Genomic DNA, 23,614 nt, shown 5'->3' with positions numbered 1-23,614 from the left:
CCCAGAGTCATCTTTGACTATCACACCCCATGTATTCTATCTTTGTGTGGACTCTTGTATTTGGCCTCATCTTAGGGTGCTTACAAAGTTACAGTTACGTTGTTAGGGAGCCTGTTAACTTGTTAGTTAAGAGGAAGGGACTTGGCTTACTCGTCTCTGCCTGCCACTCAGCATCCAGCCCACTGCCTTGTCCATAGGAGACCCTCTGTTTGTTGAATGACTGACTATAAATTAACCATTTTAATCCTTTACATACACTTGACCAACTATTTGTCATTGATCAACTTTCCATCATTAGACCTTCCAAATACTTTTATTCTTGACCAAGCAAGCACCAGAAGGAAGTTTCATCCTCAGAACCTCAATCATGGTACTTCTGCTCTTTTTCAGGAAGAGCAATTAGGTAAGAGTGCATGGGTCACGAGGCATTAATAGTCTCTTCTTTTTTGAAAGCCAGATATAATACATAGGATTTTTATGTTTTCATGGCAATTTTAGATAACTTACATCTCCCTTTATACATCGATTTTTCTGCTTTTTCCTTTATTTTTTAACAGGTTTTCAAAATGGAAACTATCACTATGACATAAGATGCTCTTGATAGTACATCAATATGATTCAGCTATTTCCCTGCCCAGCAGAGTGTGGCTGCTCTGTGCACAGCCCTGTAATACATATTAGTTACACAGACATTAGAGAAGCCCTTCCCATCCATATGTATGTGCGGGACCCATGGAAGTTAATAATGCCATATATCACGTGCATGTAGAATGTAAAATGTACTTCAGAATGACAGCAGGCTCATATAAAATGAATATTGGCTTACGATGAGAGGAAAACCAGGGAAAGATTTTTGTCCTTTCAGATCTACTGTTGAGTGAATTATTTGTTTCCTTGTCTCGGTGTCTCAGACCCATATTGTGCCTTTTTTTTCTCTCTTTTTGGTCAATATATGCCCCTCTCTCCAGCCACCTTATTTCACTTCAACTACATGGATAACAAAAGAACCCCTTTGGAGAAATGAAAGATAGCAATTACACATTGGTATTCATGTTACAGGAGTCACACTGCCGTCCTCAGGGAGTTTAACAATGAATATCCAACATTAATTGCCACAGTAACTGAGCGTCTGACCTTGCTGAAATGTAATACACCAGTTTTACATAGTAAAATTATTTGCCGCTAAAAGATATTTTTAATTATCATAAAATGTTTACAGTGACCCGTATTTTTTTTATTTTTGTCTCTACATTTTCTTGGGAATCAGGACATCAACAGTTGAAACCATAATTTTATCAATGATTTGGTTGACACTTAAGGCAAGATAAGTGCCTTCGTACCCTTATGAAAGGTGAATAAAATACATTGACATCCCTGTTAGATCTATGGCGCTGATTAATAAAGTATAGCGGACTTAGTACATTTTACCCATTGGGGAAAATTTTGTTTTTAATGTTTGCACCTAATTTTAGGTTGGATTTTCTGCCAGCGGCAGAAACATGGTAGGAACTCTGGGGCAAGTTTCCCTTTTGAAAGAGGTGACATCATTTTTAAGGTGAAGCCTACTTACTATCAACTTTTCTTGCTTGAATCTTTTGCTCAAATCCTCAGAAATACAGAAGCTAGGTTTTCTGACATGCATTTTACAGTTCTTTTTTTCCTGGACTACCTTCCCCTTGCTGGGTGTCACACACTGGGAGAATTTCACACTATGTACTCTGAAGTGTTCATCCCTCAGGGTCGGGCTCTACACTGCTGGGTCAGCAGTGAGCCGGACTCCAACAGAGAGCCGCGTCAGCGGGCCGTGCAGGCTCTGGGCTTTGGAAGCTGTGTGTGCAGAAATGAGTGATTGTTCAGCCTTCTCTCCTTTTTAAAAGGGACTGAGGTGAAGAAAGTCAGTGCACTCACCCATGACATGCGAATTTCAGCCTAGATGAGATTTTAACTAGAGATCCATTTTTGCTTGTATTCTGGCAAAACTGGTACATGATAAATTTGAAGACCATCTTCTGTCCGGGGCGGGGGCGGGGGGGGGAAATGAACGAAACGATAGAATGGGCAGTTTTTTGCCCACCTTTTAAAGTAAGGCTGTGACGTAAATGAATATAGTATGTGTTCACTATAACTACTAAATAGGGCTTGCTCATTGTTTTAGTGTTTAAATGATTTATGACTTGCCAGTTTTAATATGGCAAATGTTTAATAAGCATTGACAAGACAAAAGAGAAGACACGTGCAATTAATATGTTGTGTTTTTCTGAAACTTTGAACTTTGGATTCCTTAATTCAAATCATTCAGGTAGTTTTAAAAGTGAACTCTCTGAATCCAAGCCCCACTTTATTTACTTTTTCCCTTTTCCTTTACAGTATCTATGTCTCCCAAATGCTTTATGTGTCCATAGAACTTGAACCTGGACACTCTACCATTAGAGGGAGATTCCTGAGCAGACTTCTCTTTTTTACAGAATCTTTAAAGAAATCATGGTGGAAAGCAACTTGAGAAAACCCAGCTTCAGTTTACTCCTGTTTTTTCTAGGGTGGGGGTGGGGGGTTGTTTTGTTCTGTTTGTGTTGGGTTTTTTGTTTGTTTGTTTTTTTGCCTGTGTAATTTTCTCTCCCTTTTTCCTCCCATCCATCGCTCCATCCCCAAACAAGCTGGATGAGGAAGTGGCCACGGTCCAGGTGAAGGAGCAGGAGAGGAACGTCCTGGTGCTGAAGAAGGTGCAGTGCTGTGGCCCAGCCCCCCTGGCCGGCGGCAGCGGCAGCGCCGAGAGTGATTGGAGGTGAGTTCGCACCGCGGCACGCGCTCCTGTTTCCTCGGCCCTGCCTGCCTCCCCTTCTCTCGCTCCATCTCACTCGCTCCCGCTGCCTCCCGTCCCTCCCTCCCTCTTTTCTCTCCGCCTCTCTCGAGCGTTCTAGCTGACTGCAGAGCTCTTGGCAGCCAGATGGACTCAGTTCCCAGCGAAAGGACAGAGATGGCAAGATCTTTTAGCTCTTAGGGGATGCCTTTGTTAGTAGTCGTTCACAATGGGCAGCTCCCGGCTGAGGGTCTTTGACCCTCATCTAGAGAGGAAGGAATCCGCAGCGCTCTCAGACCGAGAGCTGCCCTTGCCTACCTTCGATGTGCCTTATTTCAAATACATTGACGAGGAGGATGAGGACGATGAATGGAGCAGCCGCTCGCAGTCTTCCACCGAGGATGACTCCGTGGACTCTCTGCTCTCTGACAGATACGTGGTCGTGTCCGGGACCCCCGAGAAGATTTTGGAGCACCTTTTGAATGACTTGCACCTGGAAGAAGTCCAGGACAAAGAAACAGGTAAGGGGGGGGGGGGTGTCTCCAGCTTCCAGACTCACAGCTACGGCTGCCCTTGTCAATATCCTTAGGGGCAAGGCTCCCACTGTAGCCTAAATCAGCATGGGCAGAAACAGCATATGCTTTGTGCGCCTCCCCCCTTGGCCTCGTGCTGTTTTGTTTCAATCCAGTAAATGGACACATGTAGATCCAAGCAGCTGCCTGGGAAGTCGCTGTACAAAGAAAACGGTAAGAAGGCAGATGTTCTTGTGTCTTTGGCAATTTTTACCGAATCTCACCTAAAGGCAGTTGGCAAGAGGCCAGCATCTTAATAGCCAGTGTTCCTTGGGAAGAAATACAAGCGACAAGCATTCACCTGGCCTGTGGGAAGTGCTGAGCTGAGGGGAGCAGCCTCCCTGCAGAAACATCAACAATTAATGCAACTACTCAGCAACTATAAGCCTGGCAGCAACTTCTGCCTTTTTCCAGGTGATTTACAAACTGCTCAGAGCAAGCCCTGCTGTGCAGAATACCATCCTCATAGCTTGGCAGACCAGAAACTATAATTCACTGAAGGCTTATTGATCAGACTTCTTGTCCTTTCTCTTTAATCTGGGAGCAAAAAACCCATTTAGCTTTGTCACCCTTGCATTTTGGGAAACACTATCATTTGCATTTACAAAATAACCTAATCATGCTTCCTTTATCACCAAAGGGCAAGTAGTACTTCTTTTAACCAAAATTCTCTTAACAAATTCGTAATTTGTTCCAGCATGGAACATCATTCCAATGAATAGGCCTCTGTCTGTAACTTGATCTCCTGGCTAAAATGCACTTTTTGCTGTTATCACAGCACTTGTGATACCCACAGTTTACAGTATACTGACTGCATCAATAAAAAGTGTTTGTAGGTTGAATTCCTGCAGGGTAACACCTTAGGTTTTTCCCTTGTAGGAAAGATTGTGAAATGACAGCGTAGGTGGGAGCAAGTTTCCTTAGGTCCCAGTAGTTTTGTTTTGTTTTGTTTTTCTCTTCTCCTTTTGTCCGAACCTGATGTCTGGCTCTAAATTGCATTATGAAGGACATTACAAGAAACAAAGTTGTGTGAAATGTGTAAGTGAGTTAAAAACAAGAAAAGGAAAATGACCTAATCTCCTATCCTACAGTAATGTTACACTTTGATCTCAGTATTCAAATAGACACTTTATTTTGCATATGTTTGGCAGAAGGTGGTGGGGGGGATCACTAGTTGTCATTTATACACAGGCTGAAAGAAAAACATTCTCATGGCATTTGCTGGCATTTGTTTTTGCATGTCTATTGATTGATATTTTGTGCATTTGAGCACTATTCCCATGTTCTATATATAGCAGATACAATCATCATGGAACTGGGCATAATTTTCCATGTACTGATTACCATACTGGTTTACACAGGTGGTTTGGACTAGGTTATAGGAAATAATCTGCAAAAGGACACCTTTCAATGTGGATACATATTTGGGGGGATTGAATGCTTGCTTCTTTTTAATAGTACCCACAGTTCTCTATAATGTGAGAATTTGTGTCTAGGTCATATTAGTAAGTGTAAAAATTATTTACAAAATTTTTTTAGTTTATTTATTTTTGAGAGAGTGAGACAGACAGAGTGCAGGCAGGGGAGGGGCAGAGAGAGAGGGAGACACAGAATCCCAAGCAGGCTTCAGACTCTGAGCTGTCAGCACAGAGCCCGATGCAGGGCTTGAACCCACGGACCGCGAGATCGTGACCTGAGCCGAAATGGGACGCTTAACTGACTGAGCCACCCAGGCTCCCCGATAAGTGTAAAAATTATTACAGCCAGTGTTAGTCCTAATTTGATTTCCTTTTTCTTTCTTTCTAATCCCCATTGGGTTTTTGAGAAAGACGGCCTAGGTGGCAACTAACAAGTTCCCACTGCTTAACACTGGGAATGAGAAATCACTCTGATTACTAATGCTAGGAGTTGGCCACTGCTGGAAATGATGTTGTGCATGGTGTCTAGTGACTGTTATACCAACACTGGGGTCAAATGTGTCACTTTAGCCGTGTGCTCAGCAAAGCAAAGCAAAGCAAAGAGGACCAGAGCTCAGTGGCTTGTCCTAAGCCAGGCAAGAAGACCCCTGTCAAGTTCAGCCTCTCCTCATTTTTACTCATTTCCTCAGAGTTTTCAGAGGATGCATGAGACTTCAGATTTTTGTAGTGACACTTGAAGAAAGCATAGTAGCAACTTTTCCTCCAATTCAAGGAGAACTTTATGAAAATGAAAAGTCAAACCTATGAGATTGATGGGTGTGTAATAGGGAGGCCTAAGTGAAGTCCCATGTGGTTCTTCAAAACTTCACATACAGCACTTGGAGAAAATACAACAGAAAAGCCAGCATGTGGTTTTTGTTGCTAAAATGAAAAAGAAATATCATATATATATAAATAAAATAAATTTCGTGGGCAAATTGAAGAATAGTGGTTGTTAGTTTGTTCTAGTTTGAATACTAGATGAATCTCATATTGAAAGTAACCGAGGCCTCTTGTTACCAACAGAGGTGAATTTTAGTTATTTTGGCCAGGCTGGCAACCCTTATCATAAAAGGCCTATGTGTGTAAGAGCCTAATAGCATCGTATAAACATATGGAAGACAGATGGAGGAAAATGAGAAGGGGCTGCAATAAAAGTATACAGCAGCGTTTTTATGTTCTTGAGCACCCCTTTTAGAGAGAGGGAGCCATATGGGGCCAGCTGGGGCCATATGGTGGTCGTCCACATGGCCTCGATGGCAATGAGGAGGAAAGGGCATGTGGGAGGACGTAAGTGCTCCTGGAGACTGGGATGAGTCTGTTCTGGGTTCTTACATTCCTGTACCCACCAGAGGTTGGGGAAAATAATGGTGCAAGAGATGGAATTTCCCCTCCCTCTGCCACAAAAGTTACTTAGTTGTGAAAATGTAAGTGCAAGGCCCAATAAAAGACCTTCTGCACTCACAGAGGAGCAGTTGAAGTCATTACTAATTGATGTTAACGTGCAAGTGGAAAAACGTTGACTTAATTGAATGGAATAGGAAAGAGAATGGCAGAGCGGTTGACCTAATGTATTCCTGTTGTTACCTGAGTCCAGAATAGAAAACAATATATAGTGTTCTATCACCGTATGAATGAAGTCAAACTGAGTTTTAGAAGCAAAAATAATGTCAGAGATGCTTTTTTAAAAGCAGCCTACTAATGATTTCCCTAAATGGTTAGTTCCACACAACGCATAGCATGTGTGTTTTCTCATAATCCCCTCTATGTGTGCCTTTCCTCCCTTATAGAACTAGGCATAAGGGCTCTTTGCACGATTAGCTGTAGAATGAAGAATGAATGAATGAATGATTCTTCATTGTTTCAGATGGAAAAACCGGCCACTGGATATCTATTTCTGAACATGGAAAGTGACAGAAGCAGCTTTCAAAGATTACCTTTTCTGTCAAGGTTCAGGTTCTGACTTAAACATTTGGAATGACAGGGAAAAATCAAGCAGCTCTGTCTTTCATCTTCCCAGAGGGTAGACATCACTGAGCATTCTCAGCCCAGGACAATGACAAAGCGGGCAAGGAGAAAGAAAAACAAGGAATTGTGAGTAGAGGCTGGAGGGATAGAAGAGCGAGTCCTCCCACCCCCGCCACCCCCCAGGCAGCCCTGGTCTATAAGGTCTACAGGGTTCCTGCTCCTAGTTAACTCTTTGCCCTCCCTGGAAAGGATACAATATGTTTTGTTTAGGGATGCTACTGTTGGGAATAATGACTTCTGGTTCAAAGTAGGGGGGAAATTGTGTATTGGATGGATTACATCAAGAAAAACCTTCTTATTGATTTTTCTTTCTGAATCTGCATTATGACAAATCTACCTCAAGGAGAACACAAGGGGAAATACATTATTTGCTCCCCTCTTTTTTTCCATTTCCTTATTCTTTATGCGTCCTTTTGAAGCAAACATACTCAAGGTTACAGGTTTTTAAGAAAAGCGAACAGAGAATAGGATGGTTGGGACCAGCTCAATCCTATTAGGCTCGACCTGCTTTCTTCAGAGTGTGGCTGGTTTGGTTACTTGACAAGTAACTCACATAGTCTGTGGTCGGATACTCGGTGTGCAAATGCCTACTTTCGCCTCAGTGTTGGTGCTATGCTTTCAGCAGCACCTAGGAGGTTGAGCACATCATTGAGGAACTGAGTCCCTTATCTTTGTAGTGAGGCAACAATGAAAGTACCTGGCTTATATTTAGGGGTGTCTCACTCCATCGATAGAGTCCAGAAGTTAATCTGCATTGCCAGCTTAATGGCTTTTTTTAGGGCAATGCACTGGTAGAACCTTGAGGAAAGCTAGGACAGGCACTTCATTTTTTATTAACTCTTCTAATCTTCTTCCTGGCTAGCACCAAGCCTGTCGTAAGCACTTGATGCATATTTCTTGGGAAGAAAAATTAAGAATGCCTTTCTCCCGGTCATTGGAAAGAGAGAAGATAATTTAGGTGAACTTCTTCCTTGATTCCCTTACCTTTTAGGATTTCTGGAAAGAGTTTTGTTACTTCTGTGCCAGGCTGCCTCTGGGAAGAAGAAGACAGTAATAACTGTGAAGCATAGCTTTTGCAGAACTAAAACTTGTTGAGACTAGGCATAGAAAATTCTTAGATGGTGGTACACCTGGGTCCCACCCCAGCGATTCTGATTCAGTAGGCCTGAGATGGGACCTAAGCTTTACTGGCTTTAAAAGCTCCCCAAGTGATGCTGATATGCAGCCAGATATGAGAGCCACGGAAATAGAACATTGACCTTGTCTCATTACCGCACCACCCCCAGCAGCTTTTTAAGATTTATTCCAAGTTTCTAATAGTTTCAAATATATATTTGCCTCAGAGTGAGGGGCATCATTTCCCCTTTCCTCCACTTCCCCTCTACTCTCCAACCTGTCTTCGGGGCTTTATGTCCACTGGTCAGCCTCATGTCCACTGGTGCCTGTCCCTGAGCCTCGGCAGCCTAAGAATTTCACAATTTACAAACCTACCCGATTGGTCCATCCACTGAAATGATTTTTTTAAAAAAGGAAAAAAATCGGGGGAGATGGAGGTCCTGGACACACAGCTGTTTATTCGACTTCTCAGTGTTTGGAATGAGGAGGTTATGATAGAGTGAACCAAACCCACTTGGATTTTTGGCAGGATTCTGTCACACCATAAAAATCCCTGGGTGGCCCTTATGTCTCACAGCCAAGATGCTTGCTTCTGCAAGAAATAGTGTTTTTAGGAAGGAGAAAAACTCTGCACATGGCAGAGTAGAAAGGGTACTAAATTGAGATTCTGAAGTCTGGGGTCCCCCCCAGATCTGGGCTCCTGAGACCTTGAGCAAACCATACAAAAGATGATCTTTGAGATATCTTTCATCACTAAAACACCTTCACTCAAAAGGATCTAATCAACATCTTTCCAAATGTCACAGAACCATAGAATTCCAGATCTGGAGGAGAGACCCTAGAATTCATGCAGACAGTTTCTGGAAGCTTGTGGTCACTTTACGCTGAAATCACTATCACTTACCCATTGTACAAGGATGTTAGCTATTTAGTCTACCTTCATATTCTATTATTGCTGCCTGTCTTTGGACTCAAAGCAGTTAGAATGTTGATGGGGGAGGAAGCTTGGAACCCATGCTCAGTGGCCATACCTGGTGGTGATTTATGTGTGTTTGTGTATAACCTTGCTCAGTGGGAAACTTTTTAAGTTCCTTTGAGAATTTATATACTATAACATTTCCAAAGAATGGCTTTGATTTATCACCTACTAGTAAAATCCATTTATAGAATTTTATTACCAAGCCATCTTGGGATGTTCAGAAATAGTCTGTTGCCAAGGGCAGTTTTGCCCCAGTGGTGAAATATACTACATCCTATCTTTTATACTAGCCATCCCCATAATTTACTTTTAACCATATACACTAATTCTGTGATAAAATATAACCGTGCATTTTTAATTACTCAATTTCTGTATGCCCATGAATGAATACCTTAGGAATAATTAATTCCTTCATTTTGCAAATATCTTTAACTTCTTTATGTCCTAGATGTGGGGGATGCAGTTGTAAACAAACTCCTTACCTTCATGGGGTTTATATTCCAGTGGGAGGATTCAGACAAAAAAGCAAATAGGAAAATAGTGGATATTAAATGTTAACCAGTATCATTACAGGCACTATTTTAGGATCACTATATCCACATGTCTTTAAAAATAAGCTAGAGGAAATTTTGATGTATTTAAAGTATTTGAGAGAATTAACATGAAACTATTGGTTATTTTCAACAAAGTTCAGAACCAAAGGACATAGACTTAATTGAAGAAAAAAGAGAAAGGAAGACATTTGAAGGGTGCCTGGGTGGCTCAGTCTGTTGAGGGTCTGACTCTTGGCTCAGGTCATAATCTCACAATTCCTGAGTTCGAGCCACACATCCGGCTTGGTGCTGTCAGGCTGTCAATGCAGAGCCCTCTTTGGATCCTTTGTCTCCCTGTCTCCCTTCTCCTCCCCCACGGTGCATGCACGAGCTCTCTTGCTCTCTCAAAAATAAACATTAATAAAAAAGAAGAAGATGGGGGCGCCTGGGTGGCTCAGTCGGTTAAACGTCCGATTTCAGCTCAGGTCATGATCTCGCGGTCCGTGAGTTCGAGCCCCAGAGCCTGGAGCCTGCTTCCGATTCTGTGTCTCCCTCTCTCTCTGGCCCTCCCCCGTTCATGCTCTGTCTCTGTCTCAAAAATAAATAAACGTTAAAAAGAAAAAAAAAATCAAAAAAAAAAGAAGAAGAAGAAGGGGTACTTGGGTGGCTCAGCCAGTTGGGTGACTGACTTTGGCTCAGGTCATGATCTCATGGTCCATGGGTTTGAACCCCACATCAGGCTGTGTGCCGAAAGCTTGGAGCCTGGAGTCTGCTTCCGATTCTCTGTCTCCCTCTCTCTCTCTGCCCCTCCCCTGCTCATGCTCTGTCTCTAGCTCTCAAAAATAAAGATTAAAAAAGAAAGAAAGAAAGAAATTTGAAATAGGTATAGGTGTCCCCAGATGGTAGTAGCTGGAAATACAAGCCATAGAATCTGCATCCACGGAAATGTTTGATACCATCTTTTAACATCTTCACCTGTGAAAATAACTTTTTCATAGACATATAACTAGATAGGCTGCCATTTGAGGTCTTTTTCAGCTTTATGAAACTGCCACATTTAAATATGAGGTTAATTTTGTTTGCATACATGCTTTAATAAAAAAGTCAACAGCAGAATAAATTCATTAGCACCAACTCCAGCCCCCGTGGGTATGCCTGAGATGCTGAGCATCGCTGCTCAGTGAAGGCTTACTTTGCCAGATAAAGCCAAGGCTTGAGATAGCTATCCACAGTTACCATGAAAATCCCCAAAGTGCTGTTGAGACAAAGCTGGAGGTAAAAGTGTTCATGGGAAAATATAGTTTCTGCTCTGTGGTATACTCTGTACTGTGGGTTTTGTTTTGGTTTGTTTTGGGGGCAATTCCCTTAACTTCCCTCCCTATTACTAATACGCAGAATTATTGCAGAGACCATAATTGAAGCATTGGGAGACTTTGTAAATTAATGTCGACAAATAATGAGATAATTAGAATTATGTAGAAGTTTTCTTCTCAGTTGCCTCATTAACGAAAGCAGAGGACTTAGGCCACGTGATGTTTGAGGTCCCTTCCAGATTCGGGAGCCAGGATTTGGAAATTACTCAAGATAGCCCTCCATTTATCCAAACATCCTCTCCATCAGATGGATTATTTTATTTATGCATAAACTTTTTATTTTTTATTTGAGAAAGAGCAAGCATGCACAAGTAGAGGAGAGAGGGAAGGGGGGAGAGAGAGAGAGAGAGAGAGAGAGAGAGAGAGAGAGAGAGAGAATCTTAAGCAGGCTCCATGCTCAGTGTGGAGCCCGATGTGGGGCTCAATCTCATGACCTGGGGATCATGACCTGAGCTGAAATCAAGAGTTGGATGCTCAACCAACTGAACCACTCAGGTGCCCTGCAGATGGATCTTTTTACAGGATAATTATCCCCATCTCATGGACATAGAAGCTAAGGTAGAAGAAGTTAACTAAGCTGCTACAGAGATAGAATGATCATTTGAATCTGGAAATGAACCCAGGTGTATCCCTAGCTTTATTCCAGAGATCATTTTTTTCTAGTGAATAGAGTCATGGATAAAAGGCATAATGGAAGTAAAAACATACCATTCAACTGTAGCTATAAACCCCAAATCAGGTGCTTCAGTAGCTACTTAAGAGTGCTGTAATCTCCGCACAAAGACCTGCTTCTTGGTTTCCAGCTGTGAGCGGGATGGCCACTGGGTGAGCTAAGGGCTTCAAGAAGGTTACAAAAGAAGGGAAGGAAGAGACCCTAATACTAGCTGATGCTATGTCAGAACATTCGCATGAGAAGTGATTAAAAATCATATTTTGACCGTGGATTTCATTTGAGGTACTCATCATCTGATCTAATCTATTCACACCACCTTTAAACATGTGATATTATGTATGATAACAAGGGAATTGATGCTTTTACGCTGCCAGTAGATCGTGGGTTAATTAATACTCTTGTTGGTAATGAAGCAAGGTGAAATGAAGTGAGACAGAGCTGAAGCATAAGGTCATTAACATACACTGATTAATAATGGAAATGTGAACGTTTCATTACCGCATAACCAATGGGCAAAGGAAGGTGTGTAATGGATGAAGATATAAGTAGGAGTACAGCATACTTTCCAGGCATACAATTCATATTTAGAATGAGAACAGATCACTGGAACGCATTTTTTTAATTTGCATCATTTTCATGTTGAATCCACACAACCTCTTCCCATATTTTGTGTTCAGCTATAGTCTAGAGCACACTAGAAGCAAACTAAAATATTGTAGGCTATGGAAAATTAATTTCAAGAGGATCTGAAGATAAGAAAGGGAAAATGAAATACATATGGAGCAAGAATTACCTGAGACGTTAAGTCTTAAGCCTCTTGACTCTAAGGATGTTGAAAAACCTGGACATCTCAACAAGCTTCTAGATTTTCTTCTTTGAATACTTATAAGGAAAATATCACCACTTTCTGATGGTTTGAGTGAAGTTCTTATCCTAGAGCCTGGAGGTGAAGCAGAGGGTCTTTCAGAGTTTCCTTCACACGAATTCTAAATGAAATTCACATGGGACTGCTGTTTCTGTAAAGTCAGTCCTGGTGGTGATGTTCTCAAACCGCGAACCATGAGGGGTTTTCTGTGTAAACTGTAGCCAGTGTGAGAGATGTAGAAATGAATGGACTTTCTCTTTCATTCACTGCTGCACGTTTTATTTGCTTTATTTTCCTTATTTACATTTTATTTGCTTTCCCTTCACCTCAGATGCCCAATTTGATGACACCGTTAGGAACCTTAGGTATTTCTTTACAGTTGAGTAAATTTCTAATTTCCTAGAATGGCTGGAGGATAAATTATTACAAATAATAAAATACTCTGGTACATGAACTGTCAGTTTTCAAAGGATCTGAATATATAAAATTACAATCTATTTTGAAAGATAAATTATATAAAAGGCTCTGTCTGATAAGACACAAAGTTCATGTAGAATCAATGAAGCCCTGAGAGTCTTCAGCTTTATTATTACAGGAAGAAAATACTGTCTTAAATCTATCAAGTCTCTTTGATACAGGATGCAGGTTGCTTTTGAAACACAGATCCTCAGTATAACTTGAATTTTCTCTCATAAAAATAAATTTGAGAAAGGTAACAGCTTGTTTAGTTCTCATATTCTGTCTCCCTAATATATACCTAGTAAGAATCTCTATAGTACAGATTTTCAGTTAGTTCGGTACTGATTTTTGTTCTTATATTTTGTTGTTTCCTTTTTGTTGTTGTTTTAAAAAGAAAATGGATTTCTATTCCTTTAAAAAAGTGATGCTTTTCCCAAATCTCCCAAGTTTGTAAAATTAACATATTTTCTTAGTTATGGTCTTTGGGTATATTTAATACTGCACTGCAGACACTTATGATTTTGTTGGTATCCCCCTGAATTTCCAGATACTTGTTTAAATGTGTGGTATAACACAGGCGTGTTTGGAGTAGCAAATTGGAAGGAGCAACAGATTCTAAAATTCATGAAGATAAAATATACCGTGTCAATAGAATTGGCAATCTAGTAATTTTAGCAAGGCCATAGTTTTACTGTAACATCACCAACTGAAGTTACTGGAGTCTAAGTCAATGTCAAAGGATGAAAAAACCTCTTCTCTTTCTCTCTCTCTCTCTCTCTCTCTCTCTCTCTCTCTCTCTCTCTCTCAGAGATCTTGTGTGTCACCTCCCCAGACATTTGAAAGATTTGAAGTGAGGATGTCCTTGTGTTATTTGAAATGCTGTGCCGGCGCGCCTGGATGGCTCTGATGGTTAAGTGACTGACTGTTGATTTCTGCTCAGGTCATGATCTCACAGTTGTGAGGTTGAGCCCCACATCAGGCTCTGCCCTGGCAGCATGGAGCCTGCTTGGAATTTTCTCTCTGTGTCTCTCTCTCCCTCTCCCCCTCTCCCCTTCTCCCTTCTTTCTTACCCCTCCCCTGCTCTCTCTCAAGATAAATAAACATTAAAAAACTAATCATAAAATGCTATGCCATCTTCCTCAAGTAAAACTAGCATTCTATCAGAAAAAAACAATTCTAAGTGATTTTTCTGTATAAGAGTGTGTACTTGAGGTAGTCTCCTAAGTGTGAGGGAGAAATGTTAGTGAATGGCAATTTGTTGATTATAATCACCGCATGTTAATCTCACAGCATGTTTCAATCGAATTATTGCTTCATTGAAAGGGTGCAGTGCCACAGAATTGCTGTAATTGACAACCACATGTCTGAAAGGGATATTCTTTGAGCAGGAGAATTTTTGCCTTTAACATACCTATAATTGAGCTTTTTCTCATTTCTCTTTGCAGTCTTTCTCATTATAACCTTCCCCTCCCATTTCCCATTATCCTCATTTTCTGCCCTTGGGGCTTTCTTGCTCTACAATTGAAACCATTCTTTTCATTCTGTTTGCAGCTTTTTGCCTTACACATAACGCTGCTTCTTGGCTGGCAGGCCTTCCCCCAAATCTTTCAATAAATATGAAATTAGAGGGAATGGTTAAATATGAGTGAGCAGAAAATGTAGAAAACTAAAATATCTTGTAATCCCCAAAATATCTTATTGTAATCTGAATAGTGATAGAAAATTATTTTTAGAGCAATTTTGTATCTTTTTCTGCTTCAGACTTAACTGTTCTTGTCTGTTGTCTTCATACAGGATACTTTATGAATCTTTTAAATCCTTTAATCCTGTAAATGAGTTTCACTTAGAGTGAAGATAAAAAGTATAAGTTAAAATTGCCTATTGCATACTTGGCTGGGTATCTCTACTTAAGTTCTCAGCCTTGAGTGAATGTCGTTTTTGGTGCAAGGGCTACATGTATCAGGACTCATGATAGGTAGCAGTTCTAATATTAAAGCACCTGGTCTATTCCTTCAGTAATTACGTGCCTTTCAGTGTGCCTTAAATAAATATACTTGTTATAAAGAGAGATTTGCTTAGTACTTAAAGCGAGTTAAATTTTTGCCCCTAAATTTTCTTGTCTTGCTTGATATTGATATAGATACCGTCAATGTAGTGTAACGTGTTTTGTCAAGAAAAAATAAGGAACATGATGAAGATTTTTTCGTGCTAATTTTGGATCTCTTCTCCAGAGTTGGACATAGAAAATGCACCCTCTTGTGTCTTGTTGCAATTTGATCTGAATTTAAAGGCATTGCAAGCCATTTTGTTTACCACTGTGTTGACTTCCGTAAAAATACTTTAGTTAGCTCAAGTTCTGCCATTGCTGACTGGCATAATGCTAGCACACATCTCAGAATTGTTATGACGATTTGCTCTATTATAGTCTCCTAGGGAGTGTGTTTGTTCTTTTGGGGGGAAAAACATGCAAGGCAAATGTGTTCTTCATCAGCATATTCTAGAAATCCACAGTAGTGAGGTCAGGATAAATTCACAATACTTATCTCTCCTTAAATGTGCTTTGCCTGCTTTGATAATAGAGAAACGTGAGAAGCACTGCTTATCATGTGTTTGAGTTCCTGAAAATGTTCTTTGTGTATATATGATTTGTTAATTTATTATTTGTTATTAGGAAGGCTGTATGTAACAGAAAAACTGATGGTAACTTAAGGTGGAAGGATACTTCTCTCTCATGTGAAAATAAAAATAAGTGCAGTATAGAGCTGGTAGAACTAGTGAGGCCACTCTGAAATCAGCCAGGACTGAGACTCCTTCCAGCTCTTCGCTCCAGTGTCCCTGGAGTCTGGCCTTTATGTCCTGAAATCAAGAGGGATGCTAGCATCCCAGTCCAGATAGCAGGATGGAGCAGGTCAAGAACACATGTGTCCATCACACACGGCTTCTGCTTTTATCTTAGTCATAGCCACATCTAGCTGCAGGTGAAGGTAGGAATATGTTGTTTGGTTTTAAAATATCTGGGGATGGGGCACCTGGGTGGCGCAGTCGGTTGGGCGTCCGACTTCAGCCAGGTCACGATCTCGCGGTCCGTGAGTTCGAGCCCCGCGTCGGGCTCTGGGCCGATGGCTCAGAGCCTGGAGCCTGTTTCCGATTCTGTGTCTCCCTCTCTCTCTGCTCCTCCCCTGTTCATGCTCTGTCTCTCTCTCTCCCAAAAATAAATAACGTTGAAAAAAAAATTAAAAAAAAAATAAATAAATAAAAAAAAATAAAATATCTGGGGAGCAATATGGCCAAGAAAAATCAAAGTTTGATTCCTAAACAAATGAAAAGTGGTATGTAATTTTTATAAGGGGTAGCTTATGGGGGTGCCTGGGTGGCTCATTGGGTTGAACGTCCGACTTTGGCTTGGGTCATGATCTCACAGTTCATGGATTCGAGCCCCGCATTGGGTTCTGTACTGACAGCTCAGAGCCTGGAGCCTGCTTTGGATTCTGTGTCTCCCTCTCTCTCTGCCCCTCCCCTGCTTGCATTCTGTGTATGCCTCTCTCTCAAAAATAAATAAACATTAAAAAAATTTTTTTAATAATAAATAAATAAATGGAAGCTTATGTTTGTTTTGATACTTTAGGTCCCAGGCCATGATTATATATATATTTTTCTTAAAGTTTATTTATTTTGAGAGAGAGAGAGAGAGTGCATGCATGAGCAGGGTGTAGGGGTAGAGGGAGAAACAGAGAATCCCGAGCAGGCTCCGTGCTGTCAGCACAGAGCTCCATGGGGGACTTGATCTCAGAACCGTGTGATCAGCACCTGAACCAAAATCAAGAGTCGGACTGAGCCACCCAGGTGCACCCATGATTATATATTTCTTCTCTTCAAAGTAATATAAATGTATTGTGATTTAAAGCACTGTGTGATCATTTTTTAAAGCCTATAAAATAGTTTGGATTTGCTCTTGTAGTCTTCTCAACACTGACTATTGACAGTGATCTCATGTATTATTAACATGCAAAGAGTACTTAATAGTAAGTACCTTTCTCGTATCTGATTTGAGCCACTGAATTCATGTTTGAGAATTCTACATCTTTCACACCAAAATTCTCCCTACAGGTTGTTAGAAATATTTTTCACAAAGCATATGAAACATATATTAAAAAATATTTCAGGGGCGCCTGGGTGGCGCAGTCGGTTAGGCGTCCGACTTCAGCCAGGTCACGATCTCGCGGTCCGTGAGTTCGAGCCCCGCGTCGGGCTCTGGGCTGATGGCTCAGAGCCTGGAGCCTGTTTCCGATTCTGTGTCTCCCTCTCTCTCTGCCCCTCCCCCGTTCATGCTCTGTCTCTCTCTGTCCCAAAAATAAATAAACATTGAAAAAAAAAAAAAAAAAAAAAAAAAAAAAAAAAAAAAATATTTCACATATTATGGTTTCAATGAAGTTTAACAATAGCACACATTAAATTTCTTCTCCTAAAGATAGCTTATAGTATGTATTACTATATTCTTGGTGATATTTCAGAACTCTTATGTGCCTGTAACATAACTGCTCAATGTGGGTCAAATCACCATGAATCTTGTGATTCCAATGCTATGAGAAAGGCCTAAGGGTGTTTTTAGATGTGTGAGTAGTATATTTACTTCTAAACAAAACTAACTTATTAGAACCATTTTAGACAAAGGAATTTATATGAGTGCCTTTAGCTGAAAGACAAAAATATCTTAACCAGTGGCAGTTAGTACATGTTTAATGGCTTATTTACCCAGATGTTGGAGGGATAGGCAGAGGTGGTCACGGAGGTGAGGAACAGCCAAGACTTTGATGTGGAAGTCAGTTCTTTTCTTTTAAGAAAGAAAGGACAAAATAAAATGTGACTAATGATTCTCAGTATTTGTAATGTTTAATATGGAAAAGTTCATCTAGAAAGAAAGGAAGAGTTTTATGGTCTGACCTTTAAAAAAATTTTTAATGTTTATTTTATTTTTGAGAGAAAGAGAGAGAGACAGAGTGTGAATGGGGGAAGGGCAGGAGGGAGGGAGACACAGAATCCCAAGTAGGCTCCAGGCCCTGAGCTGTCAGCACAGAGCCCGACAGAGGGCTTGAACCCACAAACCGTGAGATCATGACCTGAGCCTAAGTTGGCATTTAACCGACTGAGCCACCCAGGCGCCCCTATGGTTTGACCATTTTAAAACATTGTTTCAGTTTCTGCCTTTACATTTCAACCTTTTAAAATAGAATTATGTGTAAATGGCCATTAAAACATCTTAAGAGCATTAGGAATTTGTGGACTATCTTAATTCTCCCGTGTGATTGTCAGTTCTGCCTTTAGAAAAGGAAATTGGCTGATCCCATATAGCTATTTGCTGTTTGTCAGGTGTTCACTAGAAAATAAAAACAAAATAAATTTCAGGTAGGCATAAAGGAACTCCAGCATACTGGCACATAGATGGAAAATGACTTTTTGGGGCATTTTTGGCAATTCAAGGCCAATAAAAAGGCCAAGTTCCTATATCTGTCCATCTGTCCAGTGGATGTTCATGTGCATCCATTTCCCTTACCCCCAGTATGGACCATTTGGATTCACAGCCTCAGAAGAGCAGAGTTCAGTGAAATCCTGTGCTGGGGATCAGCCTGCCTTGGGACGTAGGCCCCTTCTGATATTAACTTGAAACAACTTAGTAGTTTTTCACTTTACTTACCTCAGACTCGATGTCACCATTCTGCAAAAGAGAGTACAAGACCTGCCTCCTAGAAAGAATTTGAGGAGCACAGATCATGTGGGTAAAGCTCATGGTACAGCCCCCAGTATGTGGTCAGTCAAGGGTGGTTGTTTCATTATGTTGAAACAGAGCAGCTATCTTCTCTTCCCTACCTTTCCTCATTGCCCATCGAATGATGCTACCCTTGGCTTCCTGGGGCACACTAAGGAATAGGTGAGGTTCAAAGCAAATTTGGGGTTCTCTAGGGCTAAAACGTGTGCTGGATGGGGGTGGGGGATGATAGGAGAGAGGGTGGAGGTTTGGTCAGACATTCCCATGAATGGGATATGCATCTGCTGCTAGTGGGCTGCCTTATGTGGTCCTTTTATGATGTCACTGATTAAATTCCAAACCCTGTGAAAGTTGAGGCCTTAAAACTGGGCCTTCTTCATAGCAGCGAGCACAGTGCTCAACCCCAAGCCATAGGTGTTCACTCAACAGTTGTGACCAAACCTTCCTTGGTGACCGTAATGCACCAGTCTCCCTTTCACTGGAGTGAGAAAGAAAGCAGCCATATGTTACTGAAAAGAGCTCCACTGGCTGGTCTGGAACCCAGAGCACACAGGTGTCCCTGCTGTCAGTCACTGGTTGAAATATTTGTCTTCGAAACATTTTTAAACATGGACTAAACTGTAAAGGAAATTTTAGAGTAAAGTAAATTTTCTTATATTAGACATTTTCAATTTATATAAGATCTTGTGCCAGATTGTTTAGAAAGAGGCTTAGTTATGTTTAATTGTGTTTAATTTCTTAAAGATCATATTTTTGGGGGTGCCTGGGTGCTCAGTCAGTGAAGTGTCCGACTTCGGCTCAGGTCAGCTCTCATGGTTCGTGGGTTCAAGCCCCGCATTAGGCTTTGTGCTGACAGCTCAGAGCCTGGAGCCTGCTTCAGATTCTGTGTCTCCCTCTCTCTGCCCCTCCCCTGCTCTCTCTCTCTCTCTCTCTCTCTCTCTCTCTCTCTCTCTCTCTCCTCTCTCTTTCTTGCTCTCTCTCTCGTATCTCTAGAGTTTTTGTTAAGCAGAAACAAAAAAATAAATAAAATTTTACTCCTCTGATTTCCAGAGTGGAAAAATTAACATCCAGAATGGTGATATATTTCAAGTTTGGGAAGGAAGCTGATAATAGAGATTCTTCTTGGTGCTTGGGAGATAAAAAATCATACCTTGTCCTAAGTTGAATCCAGTATTAGAGTTATTGCTTGAAATAACCAGGCCCCAGACTTGTAATTTAAGATTTAATGTTTAAATTAGTGTTTTCTTTGTTTCATGACATTTTGGAATGTTGAGTCGACAAGCACTTAGTAACCTAGATTGTATCTTTAAGAATGTATTGTGTGATGTTAATCAAAGGAGATGGAGCACCTCCGACAGTTGACTATGTTAGACTGAGTGCATCTTGCAACTAGATATTAATTTTTGTTGGTAGATGCTGGCAGATAGGTATTGAAAGCTCCATGCCCATGGTACTTCCACGTTCTAATCTATACTGTTAAATAAAATGATACTTGGATTGATCATGAAGAAATTTTTCCTCCCGGCTTATTTGTGAGAGCAACTGCTGTTACTAATCAATGAGCTATAACTGCGAGAAGAGTCTTTGGGGGAAAACAGCGTGATAGATGGTATGAGGGCTGATTATCTGACTATCCGTAGTTCCTTTCAGTCTAAAGGACTAAAAGGGCATGCCCCTACTGTTTTCCAAGGGGCATCTCTCCCTGTGTCCCAGACCGGGACCATTTACACACCAAATCCAGTGACCTTTGAATGGTCAGGCTGATGAATCTCCCTCCAGCAACTTTTGACACTCATAGTGTGCTCTCTTCCACTCGTCCTTTCTTTTTGGCTTCTATGACATTTATGTCTCCCTGTTCCCCTGTTTGTGTCTTTCTTCTCTTCCTCCTTCCTGAATTCTCTTAGCATTGCCCACATGTGAACATCCATCCCAGCTCACCTCAAACCCCTGCTTACAACTCCCTCGCACTGGATCTGACATGACACTTAATGTCATCCCAGCCACTCTTTTCCTACTGTAGCTCTCATAATCATCCAGACCTCTTTAGCAAGCTCTGGTCTTTGATGTTTTTACCCAGTATCTTCACTTTAAGGTAGCCGTAGGGGCACCTGGGTGGTTCAGTTGGTTGTGTGTTCGACTTCAGCTCAGGTCACCGTCTCATGGTTTGTGAGTTCAAGCCCCACATCAGGCTCACTGCTGTCAGTGCTGAGCCAGCTTCGGATCTTCTATCCCCCTCTCTGTGCCCCTCTCGGGTTCTTATGCACGTGTGCACCTTCTCTCTCCCTCAAAATTAAATAAACGTTTAAAGTAGGCTTAGAGTACTCAAACTCAGTGCATTTAAAGTAAACTTCCCTCTCCTTATTTTTCCTTTATCCAGTGTGACTGTCCTGACTGTCCTGATAGAGCAAGTGTAATCTCTATCTCTTGTCACTTCTCCTCTTGAAAATTTCCATTCACTTCCCCTTTTCTATAAAACAAGCCCCAGGCTTCTTATTCTAAGGCTCAAACACCCTCCAGAATTGGCTCCAACCTACTTTCTAGCTTTATTTCTCAGGCCATGTGATCTCTTCCATGACTGTTTCACAACTATACCCCAGACCAAGACTTAGGAACCTGCCTGTCCACAGACAGCTAATATGAATAAGGGAAGCCAGTGAGGGCAGAACCATGATAAACTGGTACGCCCAGCATGAAAAAGGCAGCTCAGCTCTAAACCATGGTTGCTGTAGGACAACAACAGCAGACCTGGTGTTGCCAGATCTTCTGATTTTTAAATACTGTCACACAACAAAAAAACATCTTTAAGGGCTAGAGAAGGCCCAAAGACCATAAGATTGTGACTCAGCCACAGATCCGCCCCCAGTCACTTCCATGCTTATGTTTATTTCACCTCTTTCTCCATACTTCTTACACGTGCAGAGGTCATCCCATGTGCTACCTGTTTGGTAAAACCTTCCCTGGGATATTGGAGTCTCCTTCATCCCCTGCAACATTTATGATTTGTGCTGCCCAGTTGAAATGTTACCTTATTTAAATTTACTTCCTGGGGATACATGTCTCAACTCCCTAACTTATTATGAGCATGAAACCGTGGGTCATTCTTATGTTTTCCTGTCTCTTACCCTCTAGTCCCTTCTTAACAAATGTCTTATATATAGTCAGTTCTCAATACTTGGTTTTTCTTGGTTGATGGGTGGCATTTGGAGAACTGGGACAGGATCTAAATATTATTTTATGACAGTAAAGACCAGAGAGGACTTACTGAGTGCCTGATGTATTCAGGTTCTCTGCCAGATGCTTTAGATAAATTATTCTGTTTCATCCTGGCTGCAGTTCTGCTAGGTGTGGGTGTGATACCCAGTTTACAGCTGCCTTAACTAAGGCCCTGAGAGGTTAAGTACAATGCCTAAGGCCATACAGGTAAAATTTCAGCTCTCCGATTCCCTTTGTATTTTTCACACTGTTTTCTAAGCTCCCAGCAGGCTTAGCAGACACATGCATGCACAAGCCACAAATGGGTTATAATTATAATTGTGCCTGGACACTGAGAGCAGCTGAGGGCTGAACCAGTAGGAGCTCATGGGACCTGTCACCTCCCTTACCCCCACGGTGACCTGCAAACATGGCCCTTGGTGTGGAGAAGGTAGGCAAGCCCTGTGTTGATTAGTCCATGCTCCTTCTAGTGACATTTGTAAAAGGCAGCATGTGCAATGTAATACAGTTAAGAACATAATTTTTGGTATACTCTTTCCTTAGGAAAGAATGATGGGATTCCAAAACCAAATTTTACAAGGTAAAATAGATTTCGTTACTTGAAGAGTGCCACCCAAGTTCTGTCTGGAGGAAGCTCCTGTCATTAAAGAGGTGACTTTTCAGACAGATTCGATATAGAAACAGCATTAAGTGAATAAGCGATTCTTGTGTGATCAATATTGAAAACTAAAATTAGAGCTCAAGATTTGGTGGTTTTAGAATAGTTAAGGAATACTCTGGTAGAACTGTAAAAGTATACAGGAATTGAGTGAGTTTAAAAGCTGTGATAAACAGCTGCATTTGAGGTCATTAATATCGCTTTCAGAAATGGAAAATTCATTGAGAAAGAAGCATATTTTTAACAGCGTAGCACTTTAACCTATGATTCAATCATGAACATTAATTTTTTTTTAACTTGTGCTTAATCAAATTACATGGTACATTTTGGCACTGCTTCTCAAAAAATAATGGCAAGTTGTAACATTCCAGGGCCAGAAATGAGACCTTTTATGTACAAAGTTTTTTTGGCTTCTTGAAATCAAGGTTAAAGTAGAACATATTTAAAGTGCCTTAAATTCCACTGCATCTGAAGTAGAAATACATGTGAAACAAAATTGCTAATAGTACTTAGGGAATATGGGTTAGTATAGAAATGTTGAATATTCACATTACCATACTTAGATTAAATAGCTACTAAAGGCAGTTGTCGGTCAAAATTTTTATCATTTGCTTTCTTGGCAATTCACTTATACCCACCCCCCACCCCCAGAAAAAAACATTAAGCTTAGACCTTTTTGAGACATTTAGATCAGTTTCTCTTATTTGACTACATTTACATAACAGAACCCTATAAAAAGGATCTGTACCAAACTGACACAAGTCTTAGGGTGCTCTAGAAACATTTATGTTTTACAGAAGTGAAAATTTTGAGTGCTTGATACACTTAAAATGAGAATGAGAAAATACTTTAATTTTTTCCATAAAAGAAAAATACATTCATGGGGCACCTGGGTGGCTCAGTCAGTTAAGCAACCGACTTGCTCAGGTCATGATCTCGTGGTTCTGAGTTCCAGCTCCACATCAGGCTCTGTGCTGATGGCTCAGAGCCTGGATTCTGTATCTCTCTATCTCTCTGCCCCTCCCCCACTCACACTCTGTCTCTCTGTCTCTCTCTTAAAAATAAATAAACATTTAAAAATTTTAAAAGAAAAAAATAAATTCAAATAAAATCAAATAGAAACAGAC

General features: G+C 40.9%; 1 protein-coding gene across 6 annotated transcripts in view; it reads left to right on the top strand.

The window, feature by feature from the left end:
• RAPGEF5 (Rap guanine nucleotide exchange factor 5) overlaps positions 1 to 23,614 on the top strand; it is a 309,698-nt gene that overhangs the window by 232,436 nt on the left and 53,648 nt on the right. For 5 of the 6 annotated variants that reach the window (XM_047833993.1, XM_047833985.1, XM_047834003.1 and 2 more), the window contains 2 exons: positions 2,655 to 2,782; positions 3,230 to 3,318. In XM_047833993.1, the coding sequence (XP_047689949.1) occupies positions 2,655 to 2,782; positions 3,230 to 3,318 (217 nt within the window). Of the gene's footprint in view, positions 1 to 2,654; positions 2,783 to 3,229; positions 3,319 to 6,752; positions 6,921 to 23,614 lie in introns of those variants that run through there. The other variant, XM_047834013.1, reaches the window with a different exon arrangement.

Source organism: Prionailurus viverrinus, chromosome A2 (genome assembly GCF_022837055.1).
Source record: "Prionailurus viverrinus isolate Anna chromosome A2, UM_Priviv_1.0, whole genome shotgun sequence".
In the NCBI taxonomy this organism is placed as follows: Eukaryota; Metazoa; Chordata; class Mammalia; order Carnivora; family Felidae; genus Prionailurus; species Prionailurus viverrinus.
This window is presented reverse-complemented; position numbering and strand designations above follow the sequence as displayed.